The 25288-nt window shown below is 39.5% G+C and overlaps 1 protein-coding gene across 3 annotated transcripts; it reads left to right on the forward strand.

Annotated features, from left to right (window-relative positions):
- The first annotated feature begins 159 nt into the window (after nucleotides 1-159).
- Nup54 (nucleoporin 54) lies at nucleotides 160-24283 on the forward strand. 3 transcript variants are annotated; one of them, XM_090343403.1, is made up of 13 exons: nucleotides 160-273; nucleotides 837-998; nucleotides 4650-4733; nucleotides 4825-4974; nucleotides 11178-11404; nucleotides 12898-13085; nucleotides 13774-13970; nucleotides 15737-15791; nucleotides 17001-17094; nucleotides 19826-19933; nucleotides 21910-22029; nucleotides 22631-22741; nucleotides 23585-24283. In XM_090343403.1, the coding sequence occupies exons 1-13, from the start codon at nucleotides 207-209 to the stop codon at nucleotides 23711-23713; spliced, it is 1692 nt and encodes a 563-aa protein (XP_090199529.1). In that variant the 5' UTR covers nucleotides 160-206; the 3' UTR covers nucleotides 23714-24283. The 3 variants fall into 3 exon arrangements, with proteins under 3 accessions (XP_090199529.1, XP_090199530.1, XP_090199531.1); XM_090343404.1 differs by lacking the exon at nucleotides 837-998 and having other exon boundaries at nucleotides 161-273; XM_090343405.1 differs by lacking the exons at nucleotides 160-273; nucleotides 837-998; nucleotides 4650-4733 and adding an exon at nucleotides 10857-11010 and having other exon boundaries at nucleotides 4899-4974.
- The last annotated feature ends 1005 nt before the right edge of the window (nucleotides 24284-25288 follow it).

Below are 25288 nucleotides of genomic sequence, written 5' to 3' on the forward strand. Positions count from 1 at the left end.
CGTCCCGGAAGTGACCGTCGGGGGCGTTCCCGCTCGGGCTCCACCTACTAAGCTTCTGATTGGCTACCGTCTTCCACACTACGTCTGGGAGGCGGAACTCTGGTGCGCCGCCTGCAGTTTCCGGGCCGGACGGAAGAGGGGGGTGCGCCGAGCGTCGCGTCGCGGGAGCAGCTCCTTCGGTCTTCGGCCCCTGCTGCTCCCGCGACATGGCCTTCAATTTTGGGACTCCTTCGGGCACCTCCGGCACTGCTGCAGCCACGGCGGCACCCGCGGGTGAGTTCCCCCGGCCCTTCTCTCGGGAAGGAGGGCATGCGTTTGGCCCGCCCCTCGGGCGTGGGGAGTCGTAGCCTCTAGACCACGCGCGCGGAAACCCCGGCATTTGAAAAGGGCGGGCGGCGGCCTGCGGGGCCCCGAGGCCCCACCTGGAGGTGTGGGGCGGCTCCGCGCGTGCGTCCGCGCCGGGCCGCGGGTCCCCGGGGCTTCGCTTCTCGCCGCTGGGAAGCTCGACCCGCAGGGGTGCGTGGCTGCTCCCCTCTCCCTTTGCGGGGGCGCCCTTCTTGGCCTTCGCCCAGCCTCAGGGGCTGGGGCTGGGGAGCCCCGGGCTGCAGCATTCGGGTCCCAGCCCTGGAGGGGCCGGAGCTGGCGCCCCGACCCCCCGTGGTCTTCGCTGCCGGGCTTCCAGCGCCTCCTGTCCATCCCCAGCTCCGCTCTCTCCCCTGGTTCAGGTGAAACCTCTTGTTGGGTCGTCTAATCTTTATCTTGCTTTCTTTTCCTTTTCTTCTTCTCCCCCCCCCCTCCCCAATGTTGTTTGTTTCTCTGCCTTACACGCCTATCAGGATTTGGTGGGCTTGAGACTGCCAACTCCACCGCCAGTGGGTTTAATTTTGGGGGTTTCGGATTAACTGCTAATCCTGCAGTGAACTTTAATATTGGGAATTTCGGTGTTTCCACTACCTCGGCGACTCCTTTCAATTTTGGTAACAGTCTGGCAAGTGCAGGTACCTACCGTGGGTCGTATGTGTGACCAGTGTTGGGAGCTGGAGTCCAAGAATAATTCGTGGTTCCGAGAGTGTTGGGGAAAGAACGACTACTTGTCTGATTAGGGAAGGAAATTAAATTTCCTTTAACAGTCATGTTTTGACTTAAAAAATGGGGGTTTTGGAAGGTTTGAGGGTTATAATGTTGCCTTATTCAATTTGCATGCAATTAAACAATACATCTTTCAAATGATTAGGAATAGATCCTTATTTAAAATGAATGTGTCTTTCAAATTATTAGTTATATCTTCCAAAGTATAAGGTAACCAGTCAAGATCATTTTCCAGAGATTCTTGGACTCCCGCAGTCATTCTTCATTTTTTTCTGCATTTTCATTGGAATTTCATTTTATTGTCCTTGTGTTTCCAAGAGAAACAAGTCTTATACGAACAGCAGTACACTGTCTTTTTTTTTTAAATACACCTGTATAATTATTTCTTTTTTGTTCTTAAATACATAATTGTAGAAAAGATCTCCAGTTCTTCACACTGAATTTTTTGGAAATTCTCAGCAGTTTACTCTGCTAAATAAAACTAAGTTCCAAGAGATAGGTTAGACCTCTTTATGTTTGTTTATAAATGTATTTGGGGGTGGATGCATGGCTCAGTAGTAGAGTGCCTTTCTAGCAAGTAAGAGGCCCTGAGTTCAAACCCTAGTGCCAAAACAAAATGAAGACATTTACAATGTGGTTTGAAGTTTGCAGAAGTTTGCAGAATATAAACTATATTGGATATATATTCAAATTTAAAATAGGCTTATATGTACTTTACAATCAATGCATAGGTAAATCTTTTTCGTCAGCTGCTCGTATATGAATTTATCCTTCATATTCTCTTACATTATGCCACTTATGCCCATGCCAATTATATGCACCTGGTAGATATTTCTTTCTGTAAACTTATTTGGGAAGTCATGTATTTTGTTCATTCACTTGTTGCTGCAGTGTGAATATCACCTTAGCATCTAAGTTGAAAACAATTTGAAAATTTTAAAGATGAAATAACCCATTGAGATATATTTGAAATGGGCATGTATATTAGTAGTATCTTTACCTTTTGTGATTTGCTTGAAATTGGCATTGGGTAAAACTTTATTTTGAATTCTACATTTTCAAATAAAGTCACCCATGTTGTAATTCAACAATAAATAAACCTATTGATATTTGCTTGGTTTCATGTCATTAGAATTATCACTGTAAGTTTTGAATTGAGATATGTCTATTTTGATCACTGTATATAATTATATCCTTTAAGAAAAATCTGCTAGAAATTCCAGGTTACTTTTTTGGGTTTTGTTTTGTTTTGTTTTTTTGTGGGTCATGGGGCTTGAACTCTGGGTTTGGGCGCTGTCCCTGAGCTCTTCAGCTCAAGGCTACCACCCTACTCTTGAGCCAAGCCCCACTTTCCATTTTCTAGGGGTTAATTGGAGATGAGTCTCAGGTCCTTTTGTGCCAGGGCTGCCTTTGAACCTTGATCCTCAGATCTCAGCCTCCTGAGTTGCTAGGATTACAGGTGTGAGTCACCACACCCAGCCACTTTTTTTTGTTTGATTTTCAATCTGTGCAGAACCATTACTGGGAATAAAATATTTTGAATATTTCAGAATATGATGTTAACTAGTATTTTAGTGTGTAGTCAGTTCAGAATATGTCATGAAAATAGAAGAAAGGAGTAATGAAGATATTTAACAAGTGTTTAATACTTGAGATCCTTTTATCAGAATATGCTTAACTTGCAGTACTATAATAGAACCTATAAGTAAGTAGACTCTTGGGTTGTGCCTGCACATGTAACATTCAGTCTACTCTTAATTTTCTACATCATAATTATGTGATTAATATAAAGTAATTGTTTTTTTTACTTTGTATCTTTCATGTTACAATAGTGATGAATATTACTGGTTGAAAGAAATAGATGGTTTTAAAAATTACAATCTTGACAGCACTCAGACCCTGAGTTAAAGTCCTAGTGCTGGTACCACCCCACAAAAAAAGTTAGCTGATGTTATGCCTTGCACCAGTGGCTCACTTCTGTAATCCTTGCCATTCAGCAGGCTGTGGTCTGAGCATTAATGTTCAAAGTCAGCCTAGACAGGAAAGTCTATAAGACCATTATCTCCACCTACCACACACAAAAAAGAAACAGCTGGAAGCAGAGCTGTCATTCAAGTGGTAGAGTGCCAGCCTTAAGCGAGTGAAAGGACAGCACCCAGGTACCATTGCCAGTACTAGTACCAAGAAAGAAAAATAACTTCTAAAGTATAATTGGCATTGATGTTAATGGCAAGCATTTATCTTGAAAGTCTTTGACACCCCATTGATAATCATTAAAAGACTAGCAGTAACTGAAAAAACAGTTTTAGTTGGATAGCATGCTATTCCATTCATTTGTTGTTAAATATAGTTAAAATTAAATTTGTTTCTAGACTTACTAGAAGTGAAATTTATCTGAATTATCACAGTGATATAGAGACCTATTCCATTCCCTGCTATTGACTCCACTTGGGGATTTTCCTCATCTCTTCATTTAAGGAAACACGTTGTTTAGTATCATTATACATTCCTTTTGCAAAGTAGACATAGACTAGGGAGAAAATGAGGCTAGCACAGATATATTAATTCACCAATGATTGTAAATTGACTACCCTGCTGACATGGTGAAATGGATATCTTTTTTTTTTTTTTTTTGGCCAGTCCTGGGCTTAAGCTCAGGGCCAGAGCACTGTTCTTGGATTTTTCTCAAGGCTAGCACTCTTCCACTTGAGCCTCAGCACCACTTCTGGCTTTTTCTATGTATGTGGTACCAAGGAATCGAACCCGGGTCTTCGTGCATGCTAGGCAAAAACACTCTACCACTAGGCCAAACACCAGGCCCTGGATATCTTTTTTAAATTAAGTTAGGCTTTGAAATTTGAGCTAGAGATGTATGTAGCACAAGGTAGACTATGTGCCTAGCATGTGTGCAAGACCCTGGGTTGGAGCCTTAACATTGCAAAAAAAAAAAAAAAATCACATAGAAAATCCAATCCTAGATTCCTGTTTCTCTTGGGGGAGGGGATGTGAGCATATAACCTTGCTGAACTAATATTCTGCAACAATAATCTGCTGAAATTTTAGAGACTACTACCATTTTTTTTTTTTTAGTTAGCATGAATTGTACAAAGAGATTTCATTGTGGTATTACTTGCATGTAATGTACTTTAATCAAATTCACCCCATCTTGCCGCCATTTTTTAAATTTCACAAACAGTTCTACTGCCAGGAAATGTCTAGTTTTACTCATTTACTAGAGTGAATCTTGAATATATAATCTCTATCCTAAAAGTACATAGTCACTTTGGAGTTATATCAGTGTAATACATCTTCTTAGGTATAAATGTTAAAGGGCATGTATTACATTGTGATAGTCCTACTTAAACTGTTTAAGTTGTAATACATTGACTTCTTGATTATCAGTACAGTTTTTTTAATTGATCATGAAGGTAGGGAAAGAAAAATTTAGATCAAGTTTTTTTTTTTCTATATTTAGTGACTACTTATAAAATAAAGTGAAAGAGAAATTACCATTATGTATACAAAATAATCTTTCTTTTTTAAACTCTTTTTTTAATTAGGAGGGTTTGGAGGATTTGGCACAACAACGACCAGTGCAGGTTCTGCATTCAGCTTTTCTGCCCCAGCAAATACAGGCACTACTGGTAAGGTTATCCCAAGTCATTTGTAGAAGAAAATGTGGGAGAGATTGTTTTTTTCTTTTTAACTTATACAAATCTGGTTTTTTATTCAAAGGACTCTTCAGTGGTACTCAGAACAAAGGTTTTGGATTTGGTACTGGTTTTGGCACGGCAACAGGAACTAGTACTGGTTTAGGTACTGGTTTGGGAACTGGCCTAGGATTTGGAGGATTCAATACACAGCAGCAGCAACAGCAGCAAACTAGTGAGTATGAGATTTTCATCTTTGGATATAAAACCACAACAATAGCTATAATATCAGTGGGAAGCACGTTAATGGATTTGCTTTTTTGGGGGTGGTGGTTGTGGGGTTTGAACTGTCCCTGATTTCTTTTGCTCATGCATCTGCTCTGCCACTTTGAGCCACAGCTCCACTTCCAGTTTTTGAGGATTAATTGGAGATAAAGTCTCACTGGGACTTATCTGCCTGGGCCAGGCCGGCTACCAGGATCCTCAGATATCAGCCTCTTGAGTAGCTAGGATTACAGGCATAAGCCACTGGCAACCAACTAGCTTCTTTTTTCTTTTCTTTCTTCTTTTTTTTTTTTTAATACCTATTCCAAAGGCCTTTTTCATATTTGACAGCAATTAAGGAATGACGGATTGACACCACCATTACCCTGTTTAGAATCATTCAGTTCAAATGTTTTGGTGGTGGTGGTGTTCTTGTCTTGGTTGGCCATGGAGCTTGAACTCTGGGCCTGGACACTGCCCCTGACCATTTCAGCTCAAGGCTACTGTTCTACCACTTGAGCCACAGTGCCACTTCCAGTTTTCTGGTGGTCAATTGGAGATAAGAGTCTCACAGACATTCGTGCCTGGGCTGGCTTTGAACCTCGATCCTCAGATCTCAGCCTCCTGAGTAGCTAGAATAACAGGTGTGAGCCACTAGCTCCTGGCTTTTTGTTGATTTTAAAATGACATGTACAGAGAAACTGTTCAAGAACACAACTGACTGAACTGTGTTAAGGTAAACACCATTGTAACTGTTTCAGAAGATGAACTCTGTCAATCATTTCAGAAATCTACCACATCCCCCCTTGAAGTCACTTCTTTTACAGTTATTTTTTCACCTCTGATTTTTCTTGTCTATTTCCATTAACATGCTTTAATAATAAGACAAACACAAACTTCTAGTCACTTTTGCTTTCTTTTTTCTTTTTTTCTGTTGCCACTAGTGGGTCTTAAACTCAGTGACTGATCACTATCCCTTAGCTTATTCCACTTAAGGCTGTTGTTCTACCACTTTTGCCAGACCTCAACTTTTGGCTTCATTTTGTGTGTGTGTGTATATGTACTTTCTGACTGGGCTGATTTTGAACCAAGATCCTCAGATCTAAGACTTCTAAGTAGCTAGAATTGCAGGTATAAGTCATCAGTACTCAGCTTTTCTTTATAACATTTTCATTCAGGTAGGTAAAGTATAATGTTGTTTTACCTTTCTTAAATCTGTAGGGTCCCCTCTTTTTCATATTTAAAATTGCTGAAATAATCCTTTGTCTTCCAGAGGTTTTTTTTGTTTTTGCCAGTCCTGGGGCTTGACATCAGGGCCTGGGCACTGTCCTTGGGCTTTCTCAAGGCTAGAGCTCTACCACTTGAGCCACAGCACCACTTCCGGCTTTTTTCAGTGTATGTGGTACCAAGGAATCAAACCCAGAGTGTTGTGCATGCTAGGCAAGCACTCTACCACTAGGCCAAACTCCCAGCCCCATCTCAGTAGAATTGAGAAGTATTTGACTATCTTTGTAATGATGGTAGCAGCCATTACCTAGACCCATTGTTTCATTAGGGTTAAAAAATGGTGCTTTTTAAAACCTTGATTCCTGAAACACCTTTGTCAAGAAAATCATATTCTTTCTTTTGTTGCCCCCCCCCTTTTATCACTTGGTATTTATAATGTTCCATTTTAGCCAGTGCTAGTCTCTTAAGTTAACTCTCAAACCTCCTTCCTCCTTTTAACTATATATTAATTGGACAAAATTTATTATTTATGGCATTTTATACAAGTCTGCAGTGTATTTTAATCATATGCACCTTGCAAATTACTTTTTCTTGTCCCAATTCTCATTGGTATCTTCTTCCCAAGGAGTCTTCTACTTTGATGTGTCATGTATGTGCACATACGTATATATTCCTCTTGTGAGAGAAAACATGTGATATTTGTTTTTGAGTCTGACTTACTACTTTGATTACTCTGGTGATCTCCAATTCTGTTTTCCTGCAAATGACATGGTTTTCTTTTGTGGCTAAGTATTATATTGTGTACATATACCACATTTCTTCATCCATTCATTCATAGGCACAAAGATTGATTCTACAAGTTAGCTGTTGTGAATAGTGTCACAGTTTAAACATGTGTGCAGATGTCTATTGTTAGTTGACTTTAAATATGGTAATTCTTTTTTTTTTCTATTTCTCAATGGGGTCTTATATAGCTCAGCTTTTCTCAAAGTCACACTCCTCCTACCTCTACCTCTGAAATCCTGGGTCTACGTGTCTCCCATCTTGTCAGTCTATACTCATTTTTAATTTTTTTGTTCATCATGATGTTTGAACCCAACTTTTACTTTTTTGAGATACCTCTATGGCTGAACTCATTTACCTGCCCACCAACAGTATGAATACTTTTCTTTTCCCCATATCCTTGGCAGCATGTTTTTTGTTTGTTTTCTTTCTTTTTGGAAAATGTCTGCAGGCCAACACTAGGTTTTAAATTCAGGATTTTATGCATTTGTCTATGTAGGAGCTCTACCATTTGAGTTTCTGCTTCTTTTGCTTTAGTTTTTCAGATAGGATCTTGTGTTTTTTTTTTTCCCCTGATGGAGCTGGTCTCAGACTATGGTCTTTGACTGTGAGGTATGGCTCAAGTGATGAGTGCCAGCCTTGAGCAAAAAAGCTACGGGAGGGCTGGGAAGGTGGCTTAGTGGTTGAGTTCTTGCCTAGCACGCATGTGTTTGATTTCTTAGTACCGCATAAACTGAAAAGGCCAGAAGTGGCACTGTGGCTCTAGTGACAGAGTTGTAGTCTTGAGTAAAAGCAGCTCAGGGACAGTGCCCAGGCCCTGATTTCAAGTCCCAGGACTGACATAAAGAAGGAATAAGGGTGGAGGAGGATAGGAAGAATGTGGGGAAGGGAAGCGGGGGAGAAAGAGATCTGTAGTGTCAAAGATATACTTGAACTATGTTGTGAATCACTCCAACACTCCAGCATTTCTAATTTTGTTCCAGATATCGTTAAGATCTTTTTTGGGGGGAGGGAGGGTCATGGGGCTTGAACTCTGGTCCTGGGCACTGTCCCTGAGCTCTTCAGCTCAAGGCTACCACCCTACCCCTAGGCCTGGGCACTGTCCTGGAGCTCTTCAGCTCAAGGCTACTGCCCTACCCTTGAGCCAGGCCTCACTTCCCATTTTCTAGAGGTTAATTGAAGTCTCAGGTCCTTTTGTGTCTGGGCTGGCTTTGAACCTTGATCCTCAGATCTCAGCCTCCTGAGTAGCTAGGATTACAGGCTTGAGCCAAGGTACCAGCTCCACCCGGCTCCCAGCTCGTAAGATCTTTTGTACATAAATATGAAGTTCTAAGATTTTTTTCCTGTGGACTTTTGGTAGAGATTGCATTATGTCTGTAGATTACTCTCAGTGTTTTTAAAAATCTGTATTATGTATGCATTTATTTATTTATTGTCAGTTATGGGGCTTGAACTCTGGGCCTAGGTATTTAATTGGAGATAAGGGTCTCAGGGACTTTTGTGCCCATGCATGAACCTTGATCCTCATATCTCAGTCTCCTGAATATCTAGAATTATAGGCATGAGCCACAGTGCCTGGTTTTATTTTTATTATTGTAAAAGTGATGTATAGAGGAGTAACAAACAGTCAGATACAGAGTACATTTCTTTTTGGACAGTATCACCTCTTCTGTCTTCCAGTTTTTCCCTCCTACCCCCACTCACAAGTTGTATAGTTAATTTTCAACATGTCTAATCTTTCACTTCTTTGTTTTGTTTTGTGGCTATTTGATAGATTGTTCTCTTGATTTCTTTCTCAAATCTGTTCCTTATTGGCATATAGAACAGCTACTGGTTTTTGTGTGTGATTTGTATTTGCTGAAAATGTTTATCTCTTTAAGAGTTTCTGGGCAGTAGCTTTTGGGTCTTAGGATCATTTACTGCAAAAAGCTATAATTTGATTTCTTTCCTGTGTGTATTTCTTTTCTTCCTCTTCTTGCGGTGGCTAAGATTTTAAGCCCTATATTGAATAAGAGTGCCGACAGTGGACACTTGTCACATTACTTGGTTTAGTGCTAATGCTTTCAGCCTTTTCCCATTCAGTATGATGATGGCTTACAGATTTGTCATATATAGCTGTGGTGATGAGGTATGATTTTCTATTCCTAGTTTTACCAGGCTTTTTAAACATAAAGGATGCTGAGTTTTTGCTCTCTGTTGAGATGATGATATGATGTCCTATCAATATACAGTATTACATCTCTTGATTTGTGGGGTTTGTTGGTGCGGGGAATGATACTGGAGACTCAGGTCTTGCATCCATCAAGCCACGCTTCCAAATTGATTTGTATATGCCAAACTATCTTGCATTCCTTGAATGAAAATAATTAATCATCTTTTTGATGTGTTGTTTAATTTGGTTCCCAAATATTTTATTGTGAATCTTGTATAGGAAGGTAGTCTGTAGCTTGTTATTGTTGTTGTGGTACATCACTCATCTATTTTTTATTCGGGTAATAGTTTTATACAGTACATCTCGAAATACTCCTATCTTAGTTTTAGGAGCACTGGTATTACTTTTTCTTCAAGGGTCTGGTAGAATTCAGGAGTGAAACCATTTAGCCTGGGCTTTCCTTTGTTACTGTTTCAGTCTTAGTGTAATTGATATGCTTAGGTCATTTATATTTGATTGGTTCTGTTTTGGTAGGTCCTACCTCCCCCCCTCTTTTTTTGGAGTCTCTTCTCTGTTAGTTAGTTTGGCCAAGGATTTGTGGGGTTTGTCTTTGTGTGTGTGGTGGTGGGGGGGTGTCACGGAGCTTGAACTCAGCCTGGGCACCATCCCTGAGCTCTTCAGCTCAAGGCTACAACCCTACCCCTTGGCCTGGGCATTGTCCTTGAGCTCTTCAGCTCAAGGCTACCGCCCTACCTTTGAGCCAAGCCTCACTTCCCGTTTGTTTTTGTTTTTTGTTGTTTTTTTTTCTAGAGGTTAATTGGAGATAAGAATCTCAGGTCCTTTTGTGCCAGGGCTGGCTTTGAACCTTGAGCCTCAGATCTCAGCCCTCTAAGTAGCTAGGTTTACGGGCATGAGCCACCGTGCCCAGCCAGGTTTGTGCTTTTAACAGAACCAACTGTTTATTAATTCTTGTTCTTTTAGTCTCCCTCCATTATTTTCCACCCTGATCTTTATTATTTATTTCTAGTGATTTTAGACTTTGCTTTTTCCTTTTTTCTATTTGTGATTGCAAATAAATATAGGCACTCATAATTACAGTCTGCTTTTTAGCCAGACTGGCTTTGAACTCTCCTGCCTCAGCTTCTGAGTGCCAGAATTACAAGTTTCACCACTGTACTCACCCTCTATTGTGTGTGTGTGTGTGCACGCGCGTTCGCGCGCGTGCCACATTAGGGATTGAACTCAGAACCTGAACAGTGTCAGTTGGCCTTTTTTGCTCAAGGTTGGAGCTCCACTACTTGAGCCAAAGCTCCATTTCCAGGTTTGTTTTTCTGTTGCCAATTCTGGTCCCTGAACGCAGGGCCTGAGCACTGTCCTTGGGCTTTCTCAAGGCTAGAGCTCTACCACTTGAGCCACAGCACCACTTCTGGCTTTTTCTGTGTATGTGGTACCAAGGAATTGAACTCGGATCTTCATGAATGCTAAGGCAAGCACTCTACCACTACGCCAAACTCATGGTTCTCATTTCCAGTTTTTTAGTGATTAATTGGAGATAGAGTCTAACAGACTTTTGCCCCAGCTGGATTTGAACTGTGATCCTCAGGTTTCAGCCTCTTGAGTAGCTAGGATTACAAGTGTGAGCCATTACTTTCTATAATCTTCCAAAATTTCTTCTGGCTCCTTCTCCATAGTGCATGCATGCATGTGTATGCACACCTAGAGGGGATTGGACCCAAGTCCTTGTACATGCTGGGCAAGTGATCAACCACTTCTGTCTTCAAGTCTCCTTTGATGAGCTCCATCTCACTTTAAAGGACACTTACTGCACCTGCTGTGTTGATCCAGGTAAACCTTCTCTTAAAACATGCGTAACTTAATCACATCTTAGAACTCCTTTTCTGCCGTGTAAGATAACATACAGGTTCTATAGATTGGAGCTAATTTGTAGGGGGTGGTGGTACATTGTTTTCTTCCATGCCAAGATATGAATTAAGTAATTTTTCTTATTTTAGCATTAGGTGGTCTCTTCAGTCAGCCTACACAAGCTCCTACCCAGTCCAACCAACTGATAAATACTGCAAGTGCTCTTTCTGCTCCAACATTATTGGGAGATGAGAGAGATGCTATTTTGGCAAAATGGAATCAACTGCAGGCCTTTTGGGGAACAGGAAAAGGATATTTCAACAATAATATTCCCCCAGTGGAATTTACACAAGAAAATCCCTTTTGCCGATTTAAGGTAATAATACTGTTTTTGATTTTCATTTGAAAGTATAAGCAAGAACTTGGCTTCAGAGTAAAATTACATCATGAAAACAGTTGCTTGGTTCTTAGTACTTTTATTTAAAGAATATAAAAAGTATAAAGTCAAAGTGACTTTTCTTTTTTTTTTTTTTTTGTCGTGGGACTTGAACTCTGGGCCTGGGCCCTGTCCCTGAGCTCTTCAGCTCAAGGCTATCACCCTATCCCTTGAGCCTCAACGCCACTTCCAGTTTTCTGGTGATTATTTGGAGATAAAAGTTTCTGGACATTTCAGTGCCCAGGCTGGCTTTGAAATAGGACCCTCAAATCTCCTCCTGAGTAGCTAGAATTACAGGCGTGAGCCACCATGCCTGCGTCCAGCCTAAAGTAACTTCTTTCATATGGTGGTTCTAGAGTAAGCAGACTATCTGAAAGGAAGGTATGATTAGAATGATTAACAGGTGATTGAAAAATGTTATAGAGACACAGTGGTGTTTTGGGGACTTGTAAAAACAGGATTCAAAACTGGATGTATTTGTATAACATTGTCCAAGAAAGTGCATACCAGTCAGTGGACGAGAGTTCTCTTAGGCATGTCTAACCCTGCTACATATAGGTGTGTGTCAAAGGCAACAAAAGAATATTACACATACACCCCCTTAAAAACATCTTTTTGGTTCTTTGGCTAATTTAAGGTTGACTTCAGATAACCTGTTCATCAGTTTGAGTAGCAGGTATTTAGGTCACTAGACAGCATACTCTCATTTCCTTTCCTTTTCCCCTGAGGTGTTGGGAATTGAACTGAGGACCATAAGCATGCTGTACAAATATTTATGTACCTAGTATGTTTTTTAAGGCAAGGTTTTATTCTATGACTCAGGCTGGCCTTGAACTTAACTATGTAGTAGACGAGGCTGTCCTAGAACTCATGATCCTCCTACCTTAGCCCCTAGAGTGCTGAGAATACCTTGTGCACTACCCTCACTTTCAAATCTTAGGCTCCTGAGTAAGCTAAGATTAAAGGCTTAAAGCCACTTGTATTAGCTTTATTTTATTCTTGATTAACACAATGTTTCTTTTCTTTTTTCCTCTCCACCCCTACCCCACCCCCTTCTTTTTTTTTGGCCAGTACCAGGACTTGAACTCAGACTCAGGGTTTGGGTACTCTCCTTGAGCTTTCTCAAGGCTAGTGCCCTATGCCCTACTACTTGAGCTACAGCACCAGTTCCAGCTTTTTCTGTCTGATACCGAGGAATTGAACCTGGGTTTTTGTACATGCTAGGCAAGCACTCTACCACTAGGCCACAGTCCAGGCCAACAGTTTTTTCTTTATGAATGTGAGGTCTTTAGATAAAGAAGAGTGGGACTAATTAATCCCTTGATTTATCAGACATTAATTTGTTTTCCTATTTTAGTAGATAATTAAGCTATTAATACTACATGTTAAGGTCTGTACAAATTTTTATGTAATTTATTTTGTCATTTTTACAGGCTGTAGGTTATAGTTGTATGCCCAATAATAAAGATGAAGATGGTCTAGTGGTTTTAGTTTTCAACAAAAAAGAAACAGATATTCGAAATCAACAACAGCAGTTGGTAGAATCACTTCATAAAGTTTTGGGAGGAAACCAGACCCTTACTGTAAATGTAGAGGGTATTAAAACATTGCCTGATGACCAGTAAGTACACATAGAATACCCTTTATTTTGTATGCCTTTGGTTCAAAAGAAAGTGTTTTTATTACTGAGATAAAATTAAATTTAGGATAGAATGTTATTCAGCTGGTTATTATCCAGTGTTTATAGAAATATTTCAAGTATTTTATTTCATCTTATTAAATTCTAATAATTTTGTAGATTTTCATTTAGGACTTGGAATAGACATTTACTGTGGCTTTGTGCAAATTATGTGCTGCCACAAAGAGTTTTATTAACTACTGTTTGTGTTTATTCATGTTTAGATACATTATTTGTGTTTATTCATTTCTAACTACAATTACTTCCTTTGCCTATGTATAGTTTTAGTTTCAGCAGCAAGACATTTGTTTTAGGATATCTAAAGTTAGATGAATTTTCACTATTATTTATTATTAGTGAGATACAGTAACTGAATCAGATTTTTCTTCTTGGGTCTTACTTGCAAAGAAGCAACCCATTACACTTTGTAGGATCTGTGTTCATTTACAAGTGAACATAATGTGCAAGTACATTTTCTAAGACTTGAGAAAAACATTTCAATTCCATGTTGGAACTATTTCTGAATTCAGTTAAACACCCTTTTAAAATTATATTTTATAAAAAAAATTATATTTTATATGGCTTATGAGTTACATGCTCAATATTTTGCGAATTGATCATTTTTCTCCAGGACAGAAGTTGTCATTTATGTTGTTGAGCGTTCTCCTAATGGTACCTCAAGGAGAGTTCCAGCTACAACACTCTTTGCCCATTTTGAACAAGCCAATATAAAAACACAGTTGCAGCAACTTGGTGTCACACTTTCTATGACAAGAACAGAACTTTCTCCTGCACAGATCAAACAGCTTTTACAGAATCCTCCTGCTGGTATGTTTCTAGAGTCAGAGAGTTGAGAAAATGAAACCTTTTGAAATAAATGATCCTTCTCTCTTTTCTAAATTACATCATATCTTTTATTTTATTTTGATCCTTCTCTTTTTGGTCATTAGTGTTAATGGAACCTGCATGGGGCTTTAAGTCTGGGCCTGCGCTCTGTCCCTGAGCTCTTCAGCTCAAGGATAGAGAGTTTTACCACTTGCGTTACAGCACCACTTCTGGCTTTTTCTGGGTGTGTTGTACTGAGGGATTAAACCCAGGGCTTCGTGCATGCTAGCCAAGCACTCTATACTAACTAGGCCACACTCCCAGCTTTTCTACCATTCCTTAAAAAAAAAAAATGATTATAGACAGCTTAAGTAGTCTATTTTATATTCCCCTTTATCTCTTCCTTAGAAGAAATTATTAAAAATTTGCTGAATTCTGTTCCTTTATCTGTAATTTAAAATGTAAACAGATATACGTGGTATAGCTACAGTGAAAAAAGTTTAATACTGCATGTTTACCACCCCTTTCCTGTTCATTTCCAGTAATTTTTTTTTAAGAATTTATTAACGTTGATTTTTACATCATATATGTGTGTGTGTGTGTGTGTGTGTGTGTGTGTGTGTGTATTTTTTTTTTTTTTGCCAGTCCTGGGCTTGAGCTCAGGGCCTGAGCACTGTCCTTGGACTTTCTCAAGACTAGAGCTCTACCACTTGAGCCTCAGCACCACTTCCGGCTTTTTTGTATGTATGTGGTACAAGGAATCGAACCCGGGTCTTTGTGCATGCTTGGCAAGCACTTTAACCACTAGGCCAAACTCCCAGCCCCTTACATCATATTTTAAATGACAAGTTTAACATACAAGTGTTCAAGGAATTTCCAGTAATTCTTAATAATTTTCATATCAGTAAATGAAGACAAAGACAAATTGTACCAGATAGTATATTTTACAGATTTTATGTTGTTTTCTTATAGTATTGTTTCTATTTTTTTCTTTTTCTCTTTTTTTTCTTCTTCTGGTTCTAGGGCTTGAATTCTGAGCCTGGTGCTGTCCCTGAGTTTTTGTGTTCAAGGATCACACTCTACCACTTGAACCACAACTCCACTTTTGCATTTTTGGTGTTTAATTGGAGATAAGAGTCTCAAGGACATTTCTGTTCCAGCTGGCTTTGAAATACAATTCTCAATCTCAACCTCCTGACTAGTTAGAATTACAAGACATGAGTCACAGTGCCTGGCATATATTTTCAATATAATAACTTCCTTGTAAAAATGTCTTTGAAAACATGGGTGTCTACATTTTTAGAATAGATCTCCGGTGTTGAAATTGGGTCAAGATTGTGTATGTCAGATATGTAGTGTGACAGTGCCAAATTGCCCTTCAAAGAAAGCTCTGTGATTTACATTCTTGAAAGTTTGATTTTGGTGGATTTTTTTTTTTTGCCACTAAATTGTTTTTAATCTGCGTTTTCCTGTGTGTATTAGCACATTGTTTTTTGTAAATTACCTATTTACTATTTATCTTTTCCCCTTTTCTATTAGAATCTTTGTCTTTTTATTTATAAGAGCTCTCTATATTGCAGAAGCCTTTAGGTTATAGCCTTTCAGTCTGTACTTTTATTTAGCTTTACCTTACAAAATTTTTTACAATGATCATACTTGTTTTTATGATAGCTTCTGAGTTTGGGGTTTTAACTTGGGGACACCTTTCCCGTATAAGTAATATAAACATGGAAACTTGTTTTAGAAAAAATAATTTTTCTTTGTGGTAGGTGTTGATCCTATTATTTGGGAACAAGCCAAGGTGGATAACCCTGACTCTGAAAAGTAAGTGTATCCTACATCTAAATATGTATAATATTTACTACTTGGGAAGCCAACAAATGTGAACTGAGATATTTTAATTCTTACATTTGAGGCAAATTTACTTTCATCTTCATCATATTTAAAAACATAGCTGTTGTGGTAAGAGGCAACACTAAAGTATGAGCTAGGGAAAGAGAAATCTTGAGTTCCCTTAACTGTGTTTGCATTTAAATATGAAAGTTGTTTTTGTTTTTGTTTTTTTTTTGTGGTGGGGGGGGCATGGGGCTTGAATTCTGGGCCTGGGCACCATCCATGAGCTCTTTAGCTCAGGGTAGGCTTCTGCCCTACCCTTGAGCCAAGCCCCATTTCCCATTTTTTTTCTAGAGGTTAATTAGAGATAAGACTCTCAAGTTCTTTTGTGCCCAGGCTGGCTTCAAACCTTGATCCTCAGATAAGCCTCCAGAGTAGCTAAGATTACAGGAGTTTTTTTTTTTTTTTTTTTTTTTTTTTTGTAGTTATTTTTATTTTTTCTATTTATTTATCTTTGCCAGTCCAGGGCTTGAGCCCAGGGCCTGAGCACTGTCCTTGGACTTTCTCAAGGCTAAAGCTCTACCAGAGCCTCAACACCACTTCCACCTTTTTTTGTGTGTATGTGGTACCAAGGAATTGAACCTGGCTCTTCGTGCATGCTAGGCAAGCACTCTACCACTAGGCCAAACTTTTGGGGTTTTTTTGTTTTGTTTTTTGTTTTTTGTTTTTTCAGACAAAAATATATTCACTTTTACAAGCAAGGGAGGTTGAATATAATGTAGCATCAGATTTTATAGTTATGGCTGAGCGCAGTCGCTCACATCTGTAATCCTAGCTACTCAGGAGGCTGAGATCTGAGGATCAAGGTTCAGAGCCAGCCCAGACACAGAAGGACCTGAGACTCTTACCTCCAGTTAACCTCTAGAGAACTGGAAGTGGGGCTTGACTCAAAGGTAGGATGGTAGCCTTGAGCTGAAGAGCTCAGAGACAGTGCCCTGGCTGAGTTCAAGCCCCACCAAAAAAAAAAATTGTGGATCTAGAAATTTGATGTAAAATTACTTGACTGTTACTGTTTAAATCATTATATCGTGTGTGTGTGTGTGTGTGTGTGTGTGTGTGTGTGTGTGTGTGTGTGTGTGTGTGTGTGTGTGTGTGTGTGTGTTAGGCTTCAAACCTGAATGTTGATTACTTGCATTTTAGGTTAATTCCTGTACCCATGGTGGGCTTCAAAGAACTCCTCCGAAGATTAAAGGTTCAAGATCAGATGACTAAGCAGCATCAGACCAGATTAGATGTAAGCAATTAGCCATTCATTCTCTAGTACTGGAAATATAAAGAGGGATTACATTTACTTATTTTACTATATATGCTATTATCTCTGGGCCTGGGAGCTGGGCCTGGACTCAGCTGTCCCTGAGCTCTTCAGCTCAAGGCTACCACCCTACCCTTGAGCCACAGTGCCACTTCCAGTTTTCTGGTGATTCATCTACCTGCCTAGTTAATTGCCAAGCCTTAAGAACAAGCCCCCAGTACCACCAAAACAAAGCTTTGGATGGGAATTAGCTTTTCATAATGCTATAATTTGGGTTGTAATTGCTAAGTGTAAAGACTAATCTGTGGAAAACTGATTTTCTTTTTTTTTTTGGTCTGTTGGGGAACTTGAACTCTAGGCCTGGGCATTGTCCCTGAGCTCTTCAGCTCAAGGCTACCACCCTACCCCATGAGCCCCCCGCACCACTTCCGGCTTTCTGGTGGTTAATTGGAGATAAGAGTCTCACAGACTTTAGTGACCAGGCTGGCTTTGAACTGCGATTCTCAGATCTCAGCCTCCTGAGAAGCTAGGATTACAGGCATGAGCCACCATGTCTGGTGGAAAACTGAATTTTTAAACATGTCACTTATGAATAATTTGTATCTCTTTAATCACTGAGAACTTTATGTGTTTTCACAATAGTTTTAAAGGGAAATTTTAAGGATATGGCTCAAATGAGTGCTAGCTCTGTGCAAAAATGTTCTAGCCTTGAGCAAAAAGTGTTCAAAGGCAGTGCTCAGGCCCTGAGTTCAAGTCCCAGGATCAGTACCATAAAAAAAGTAATAAAAATTTTGTTGTTTTTGATTTTTGCCAGTCCTGGGGCTTGAACTTAGGGCCTGGGCACTGTCCTTGGACACTTTTCGCTCAAGGCTAGAGCTCTGCTACTTGAGCCACAGTGTCACTTTTGGCTTTTTCTGTGCATGTAGTATTCAGGAGTGGAATTCAGGGCTTCATGCATGCTAGGCAAGCACTCTACCACTAGGCCAGGCTCCTGGCTCATAAAAGTAGTTTTTAAGTCTTTTTTTTCTTTGCTAGTTCTGGGGCATGAACCCAGGGTCTGGGCTCTGTCCTGAGCTCTTCAGATCAAGGCTGCCACCCTACCATTTGAGAACAGCATCACTTCTGGCTTTTTCTGAGTATGTGGTACCTAGAATTGAACCCAGGGCTTTCTGCATGCTAAGCTAGCACTACCACTAGGCTATGCTCCTGGCCCCATTTAAGTATTCTTTTATAGAATATTGTGACAGTATTGTGGCTACCTGGTTTTGTTCCTCCTAATATCCTGTTGTCCATTTCTTTACAAGTTAATTGGCACAAGTTGGGCCCAGTGGCTCACACCTGTAATCCTAGCTATTCAGGAGGCTGAGATCTGGAGATCTGAGGATTGCAGTTCAGAGCCAGCCCAGCACTAAAGCCCATGAGACTCTTATCTCCAATTAACCACTAGAAAACTGGAAGTGGCACTTTGGCTCAAAGGGTAGGCTGGTAGCCTTGAGCTGAAGAGCTCAGGGACAGTGCCAAGGCCCAGAGTTCAAGCCCCACAACCAACAGCAGCAACAAAAGTTGATTGGCACAGGTTCTCCACTTATGTGCCCGCATGCTAAAATTTTTTGCAGTCTTAATTTTCTTTCCTAGGGCATGTTGATAAAATAAGCCAGTGGCATACAGTGACAAGTATGAGATTAAACTTGATTGGGCTGCTTTAACAGGGAGACTTCATGTTTGTATCTTAAGGCTTCATCAGAATAAGATTTGGGGATAGAGAACAAATAAAAGTGCAGAGGCTTGGTTATCTGAAATTGGATAGGGAACGGGGGAAAACAAGATGAGGGGTGGGGGAGGGGGGAAGGGAAATGGGGACCATGACATGTAAAAGGGTATCAATGTGTGGGAATTAAGGCACCATTTATCTGGCAAATATCATGTAACCCTTCTATTAATTACAATAAAAATATATTTTAAAAAAAGTGCAGAGGCATGGCTGGATGCAAGGGGCTCATCCTAGCTACTCAGGAGGCTGAGATCTAAAGATCACAGTTTAAAGCCAGCCTGGACAGAACAATTTGTGAGACTCTTTATCTCCAGTTAACCAGCAAAAAGCTGGAAGTGGGGCAGCTGTTGTTCAAGTGGTAGAGCACTACCCTTGAGCAGGAAAAGCTAAGAGACAGTGCTTAGGCCCAATTTCAATCCCCAGTACTGGTACCAAAAAAACTGGAAATAGAAATGTGAAATTTTTTCTCTCTGATTACTCCCTGGTGACACTTATGTCACTGTATTATACTTTCTGGCTTCAGTAGCCTGGAATATGGGGCCCATTACCCATCATTTTCCATCTTATTCTCTAATGTTATCTAAAGTTTCTTGTTTCTGAAATGTTATTTTTACTATATATAATATTGGTTTATCTCTGAATTCTCTGAAGCTATAAAGAAATTTTTAGTACTTTGATAAGAAGGGAAGGAATATAAAATAGTAAGACTTTGTATTTGGGAAGATGAAAAACATTTCAGAATAAGACTTTACATATAAGTGAACCTGTTAGATAATTGTGATATCCTTAATTAATTTACCAAAAAACAAAACACGTTTTTCAGCCGTGTGTCATGATATATGCCTTTAATCCCAGCACAGGATTAAATCCTAGGAGAGTAATGAGTTCCTATGTAGTCGTGTCTATGAGACGAGTGAAGCAAAAAATATTTTTTTCCAACAGATTATATCTGAAGATATTAGTGAACTACAAAAGAATCAGACTACAACCATGGCCAAAATTGCACAGTACAAGAGGAAACTCATGGATCTGTCCCATAGAACTTTACAGGTAGTAATTCTGATAATTTTCAACATTTATAAGATGGTGTATGTGAAATATATGCAAAATGGGTAACAGAAAAAAGACTTACTAGCTTGAAAATGAAACTAAACTTCCTTTGTGAAACTTAGAAATCAAAGCATTTCTCTCTTACGAGGTGAAGAGAATACAAAGTTTTTATTTTGACTGCTAGAAGAAAGTCATTGTTCATTGAAAAATAGAACTTCCAGGTTAGTGAAAAACAGAAGCACTAAACTATTATGAGAATAGAATTATTACATATCAGAACCAATTATCAAAAGCTATACTCATAGGAAAATGGGAAGGATTTAAGTCTCCACTTTGGTGCCTGAGCTGGCTATGAACTATGATACTTAGATCTCATCCTCCTGAGTAGCTAGGATTACAGGCCTCAACCACTGGCTCCTGGCTTGCTCTGTGTTTTTATGGACAAGAAGGCTACAGGACAGTGAACTAAGCCAGCACTGTTTGCCTTAAGAATGAGAGCATTTGCCTGACACACACACACACACACACACACACACACACACACGGCATTACTCTTACAGAGGTTTGAAAACAGGAAATGATGCTTGCTAGACAGGTGCTCTACCATGTGGGCCATACCCACAGCACCTTTTCTGTTTTTCCAGGAAAGGTATTACACCTTTACCCATCTTTGGCCTCCAGCTGCAAACCTCATGCATCCCTTGTAGCTGGGATGACAAGCGTGCAATCACACCCAGCTGGCTTGTCGAAATGAGGTCTTACTAAAAGGTTGAACTGTAATCCTTCCAATCACACATTCTCATATTTATTTCATGATGCATACATAATACATAATACAAAAAGCTTAATAAAAATTTCAGTTGGGTACAGTGGCTCATGCCCACAACCTTAGCAAGTTTGGGAGGATCATGATTCAAGACCAGTCAAGGCAAAATAGTCTCAAGACTTCATGTCAACCAGTAAAAAGCTGGCTGCATAGTACACATCTATCCATTGGTATATAGGAGCATCACCATCAAAGCCCTGGCAAAAAGCAGTCCCCTACTCAGATCATAAAGCTATAAAAGACTACAGCCGTGGTATAAATGGGAAGTACCAGTCTAACAAGAAAGAAGCCCTAAGTTCAAGCCTTGCTACCACAAGAACAAAACAAGAACACCTTTAATGCTGGAGGTAGCTCAGTGGTGCAGAATATACCTTCCTTGGCTTGCGCCGGGCCCTTTTGAACTTCAAACCTTGTAACCTTTTAAAAATAAAACTGGTATTATGTTAACCTATTTTTTTTTTGTAGTGTTACAGTTTTAGGCAGATGCAGTGACTTATCCCTATAATCCTAGCTACTCGAGGTAACAGCATGAAATATGGAGTATTATTTAACACCAGTCCAGGTGGAAAAAGTCAGGAGACTCCCAGCTCCAAAATAAGCAGCCAGAAGCTGGACTAGTTTTATCTGGTTGGGGAAGGGAAGGATAAGCAAGAAAAAAAACCAGAGGGACAAATGGTGAACTAATGTCAGCAGTTCACTAGACACTGTTGGAAATGAACTATACAACTTGGGTAGGAGCATGAGGGGGAAAACTGAGAGAAAATGAAGGATGGAAAACTCTGTGCCAAAATAAGTGTCCTAGTGGCTGGGAGTGTAGACTAGTGCTGGGTTCGATTCCTCAGTACCACATATATAGAAAAGCCAGACCTACTGTGGCTCAAGTGGTAGAGAACTACCCTTGAGAAAGCCCAAGGACAGTGCTCAGGCCCTGAGTTCAAGCCCCAGGACTGGCAAAAAGAAAAAAATGTATGTCCCTTACTACTGCTACTCTAATTAAAATAGGGACAGAAACAATTCAGGTCTTGAACTGTTGAGTCTTGCTGTATTGTTAGTATAGCTTTCAACTGATTTTTGTCAGCAGTTATAGTGAAATGACTTGTGTAAATGAAGAAATGATTATAATTAGTACTGATAACTTTTCTTTGTACAGGTCCTAATCAAACAAGAAATTCAAAGAAAGAGTGGTTATGCCATCCAGGCTGACGAAGAGCAGTTGCGGGTTCAGTTAGATACAATTCAGTGTGAACTAAATGCACCTACTCAGTTCAAGGTAACCATTTCTTTTTTTTTTTTTTTTTTTTGCCAGTCCTGGGCTTTAAACACTAGGCCAAACTCCCGGCCAAGGTAACCATTTCTAAGATTGTAAAACCAGCTTGTTTCCAAGTGCATCTGCAGGAAAGTGCTAAGTGGTCTTTAAACAAATTTTGTACAGTTGTGTTTGTTAATCATTTGTTTACTTTAGTAAGAAAGCTTGATTAAACTCAATTGTGATTCTTTTGGCTTATATTGGAGTTATATAGATCATGAATAGAAAATGACTCAAAACAAACTTTTTCTTTCACACAAAACTGGGAGTATGGGCCGGGAGTTTGGAGGTAAGAGGAGGTGGATCATGGTCCAGGTAAGACAGTGCACAAAAGCCTGCTGGACTCCTTTCTCCAAGGACAAAACTGAGCATTGGTGGCAGGTTCCAGTCGTCCCAGCTACCAAAGGAAGCAGAAAATAAGATCGTGCTTTGGCATATATCCTGACAAGAAATGAAAAACACTATGTAAAAGGGGAAGACATGGCACAGGGAATTAAAACTCCTGTGGCTGCACAAGAAAAATGTGGTTGCTGTTTTTAGCTGTTGGATTCTGATTAAATTTTAGGGCCGATTAAATGAACTGATGTCCCAGATCAGAATGCAGAATCATTTTGGAGCAGTCAAATCTGAAGAAAGATACTATGTAGATGCAGATCTACTACGAGAAATCAAGCAGGTAGGTGTCACTGGAAGTCCTATAGGGAGCTACTATTCATAAAACAGAAAATAGTTGGGCACTGGTGGCTCACACCTGTAGTCCTAGCAATTCAGGATGCTGAAATCTGAGGATCAAGGTTCAAAGCCAGCCCACACAGGAAAGTTTGTAAGACCATCGAAAAGCTAGAAGTGGAGCTATGGCTCAAGTGGCAGAGTGCTATCTTTGAGTGAAAGTGAAAAAGTTCAAGGACAGGTCCCATGCCTTGAGTTCAAGTCCTGGGACCAGCATATACACACACCAAGAAATAAATAAGCGTTCATGAAACTGTGCTGGAAGCAGAACTTCATCCACCATTAAGGTTCACCTTGTGAGGAAGAACAGCAGTGCTATTGCTTATATTCATTTGTAGTGTGATGGTAAATTTTGTGAGACACAGGTTGGACTTGCCTACTGTGAGGATTGCAGGTGGTTGGTTATAAGCAGCGACTCTGTATTATATGCTCTAGGTGTTGCTGTTTTATGTTTTTAAAAACTATCCTTGGAAAATATATAGTTCCATTAAGTGCGTGAAATAAAATTAAACAGTACCAGCATAACACAGAGCTGTATTTTAAAGGTTATATGTGCAATAAGAATGAAACTATGAAACCCCTTATCTTTGAAAAAAATAAAACAATACATTGTTTGGAAATCAGATCCTGGCTAACTCTACTCTGGGCAGCTTACTTACCTATGTCATTTCCTTAACTATAAAATAGAAATTATCCTGAGGGCCCTAACACTACTCAAGAGTTCTAAATAAAGTACCAACTAACAGCAGTACATCAGTGTTTTATTAACATTTATTTTCTTTAATTCTAGCATTTGAAACAACAACAGGAAGGCCTCAGCCACTTGATTAGCATCATAAAAGATGATCTAGAAGATATAAAGTTGGTAGAACATGGATTGAATGAAACCATCCACATCAGAGGCGGTGTCTTTAGTTGACAATAAACTTGGGTTGTGGGTCTATAAAATACTTTCTCGTACTACATCAGGCCTTCCTTGGGATAACCACGTGGAAGAAAAAGGAAGGATCCTCCCCTGGCTGAGATTTTTGAGATTACTGACAAATTTACCTCACAGTTCTTCAAAGATTTACGACTAAAAGTTTCAGTCACTTAAAAAGTACATAATTCCCCCAAAGTCTATGTACTTCTGTACATTTTTACAACAGCTTTGCATGTAATTACAATGTTTAATTTGTATAGCAAGTTTACAGGTAACAAAACTGGGTAATTATGTGGCTTCTGGAGATTTGTACTTCAGAGTGTAAATCAGTTTTTATATCTGTGAGTTCATCTGTGGGAGGAGTAAAGAAACTTCAAAAGTATCGAGTGATTAATGTGGTTTTCTTTTTGTCCTATAAAGATTTGAAAGTATATTTTTATATTAATTTACAGAACACCTAGACAATTAGGATATAACAAAATTATCATTTCTGCAAAGTTTTTGTTTTTTAAATCTTTTATTTCTAAAAATATGAAAACTTTAAAATAAATTCTTAATTTGTAAGTACATTTGTCTAAGTCTGTCTGGTTACTTCAAATTTGTATTTTTGAGAAAGACATTTATGTTTGTATACAAGCACTAAAATTTGTAATGATAGCCTAGTATTTTTAGTCTTAAGTCATTTTAAGATAATCATCTCAGATAAGAATTCCTTATGTATCACTAGTATGTGGAAGAAAATCTGAGCCATGCCATTTTAAACAGTATTTCTGACTACAACTATAGGCCTGGATTGCATGTTAGCATCTCTGGAAATGCTATCAACTTGGCACTTTGAGAGGCCGAACAATAAACATTCCTACTGTTCGTAGTATTGTTGACCATGAAACTGATGAAGATGCACCTGTATTCACAGTCCATCCTCTGAGCTACTGGAAGGAATTTCTCTTTAGTTGTTGCAGACTAGCGAGCTTACAGTTGTAAACTAGCTAGGAGATTAGGAACTGATCTTTCAATTTGGCTGCTAGTTGTGCAGCCACTTGTACCTGACTTAATGCAAATAGTACTGTCCTACTATGCATTTCCCTTTTTGCCACATTCCTTACCCATTTGTTTCAATTCCAACAGTTAGGAATTTGTCCTATATGCATTTTCTCCTCAGAAGAGTCATCTACACAGCCAGGTCTATGGAGAGGAGTTTCCATCCTGCTGCACTTTAAGTAAAATTGTTGATGCAAATGGTAATTGTTACTGAGGCAGTCTAGTGGGTGGACTACTAGTTGTGCATATAATGCTCACTAGCCTTTCATTTTTCATGTTCTAATATTATGTTCTTCATAGCTAGAAAAGACTTAGGATCTGCTTTCTAAGACCAGCTCAGTAATCTCAGACCTCTCTGCCTGCATGTGTAAAACGAGCCTGTGACCCTGTTTGTATAGCTGCTGAGGTAACACTAATCTCCAGCAATGTGATAAGTGTTTTCTAAACACTGACAGCCAAGTGTTTCAGACTGATATACATTTGATTTGGTATTAAGAGATAGTGCCTTTTTATCTAGCACCGTGGCTCACA

The sequence above is a fragment of the Megascapheus bottae genome, chromosome 13 (assembly GCF_031878675.1).
Source record: "Megascapheus bottae isolate mThoBot1 chromosome 13, mThoBot2.hap1, whole genome shotgun sequence".
In the NCBI taxonomy this organism is placed as follows: domain Eukaryota; kingdom Metazoa; phylum Chordata; class Mammalia; order Rodentia; family Geomyidae; genus Megascapheus; species Megascapheus bottae.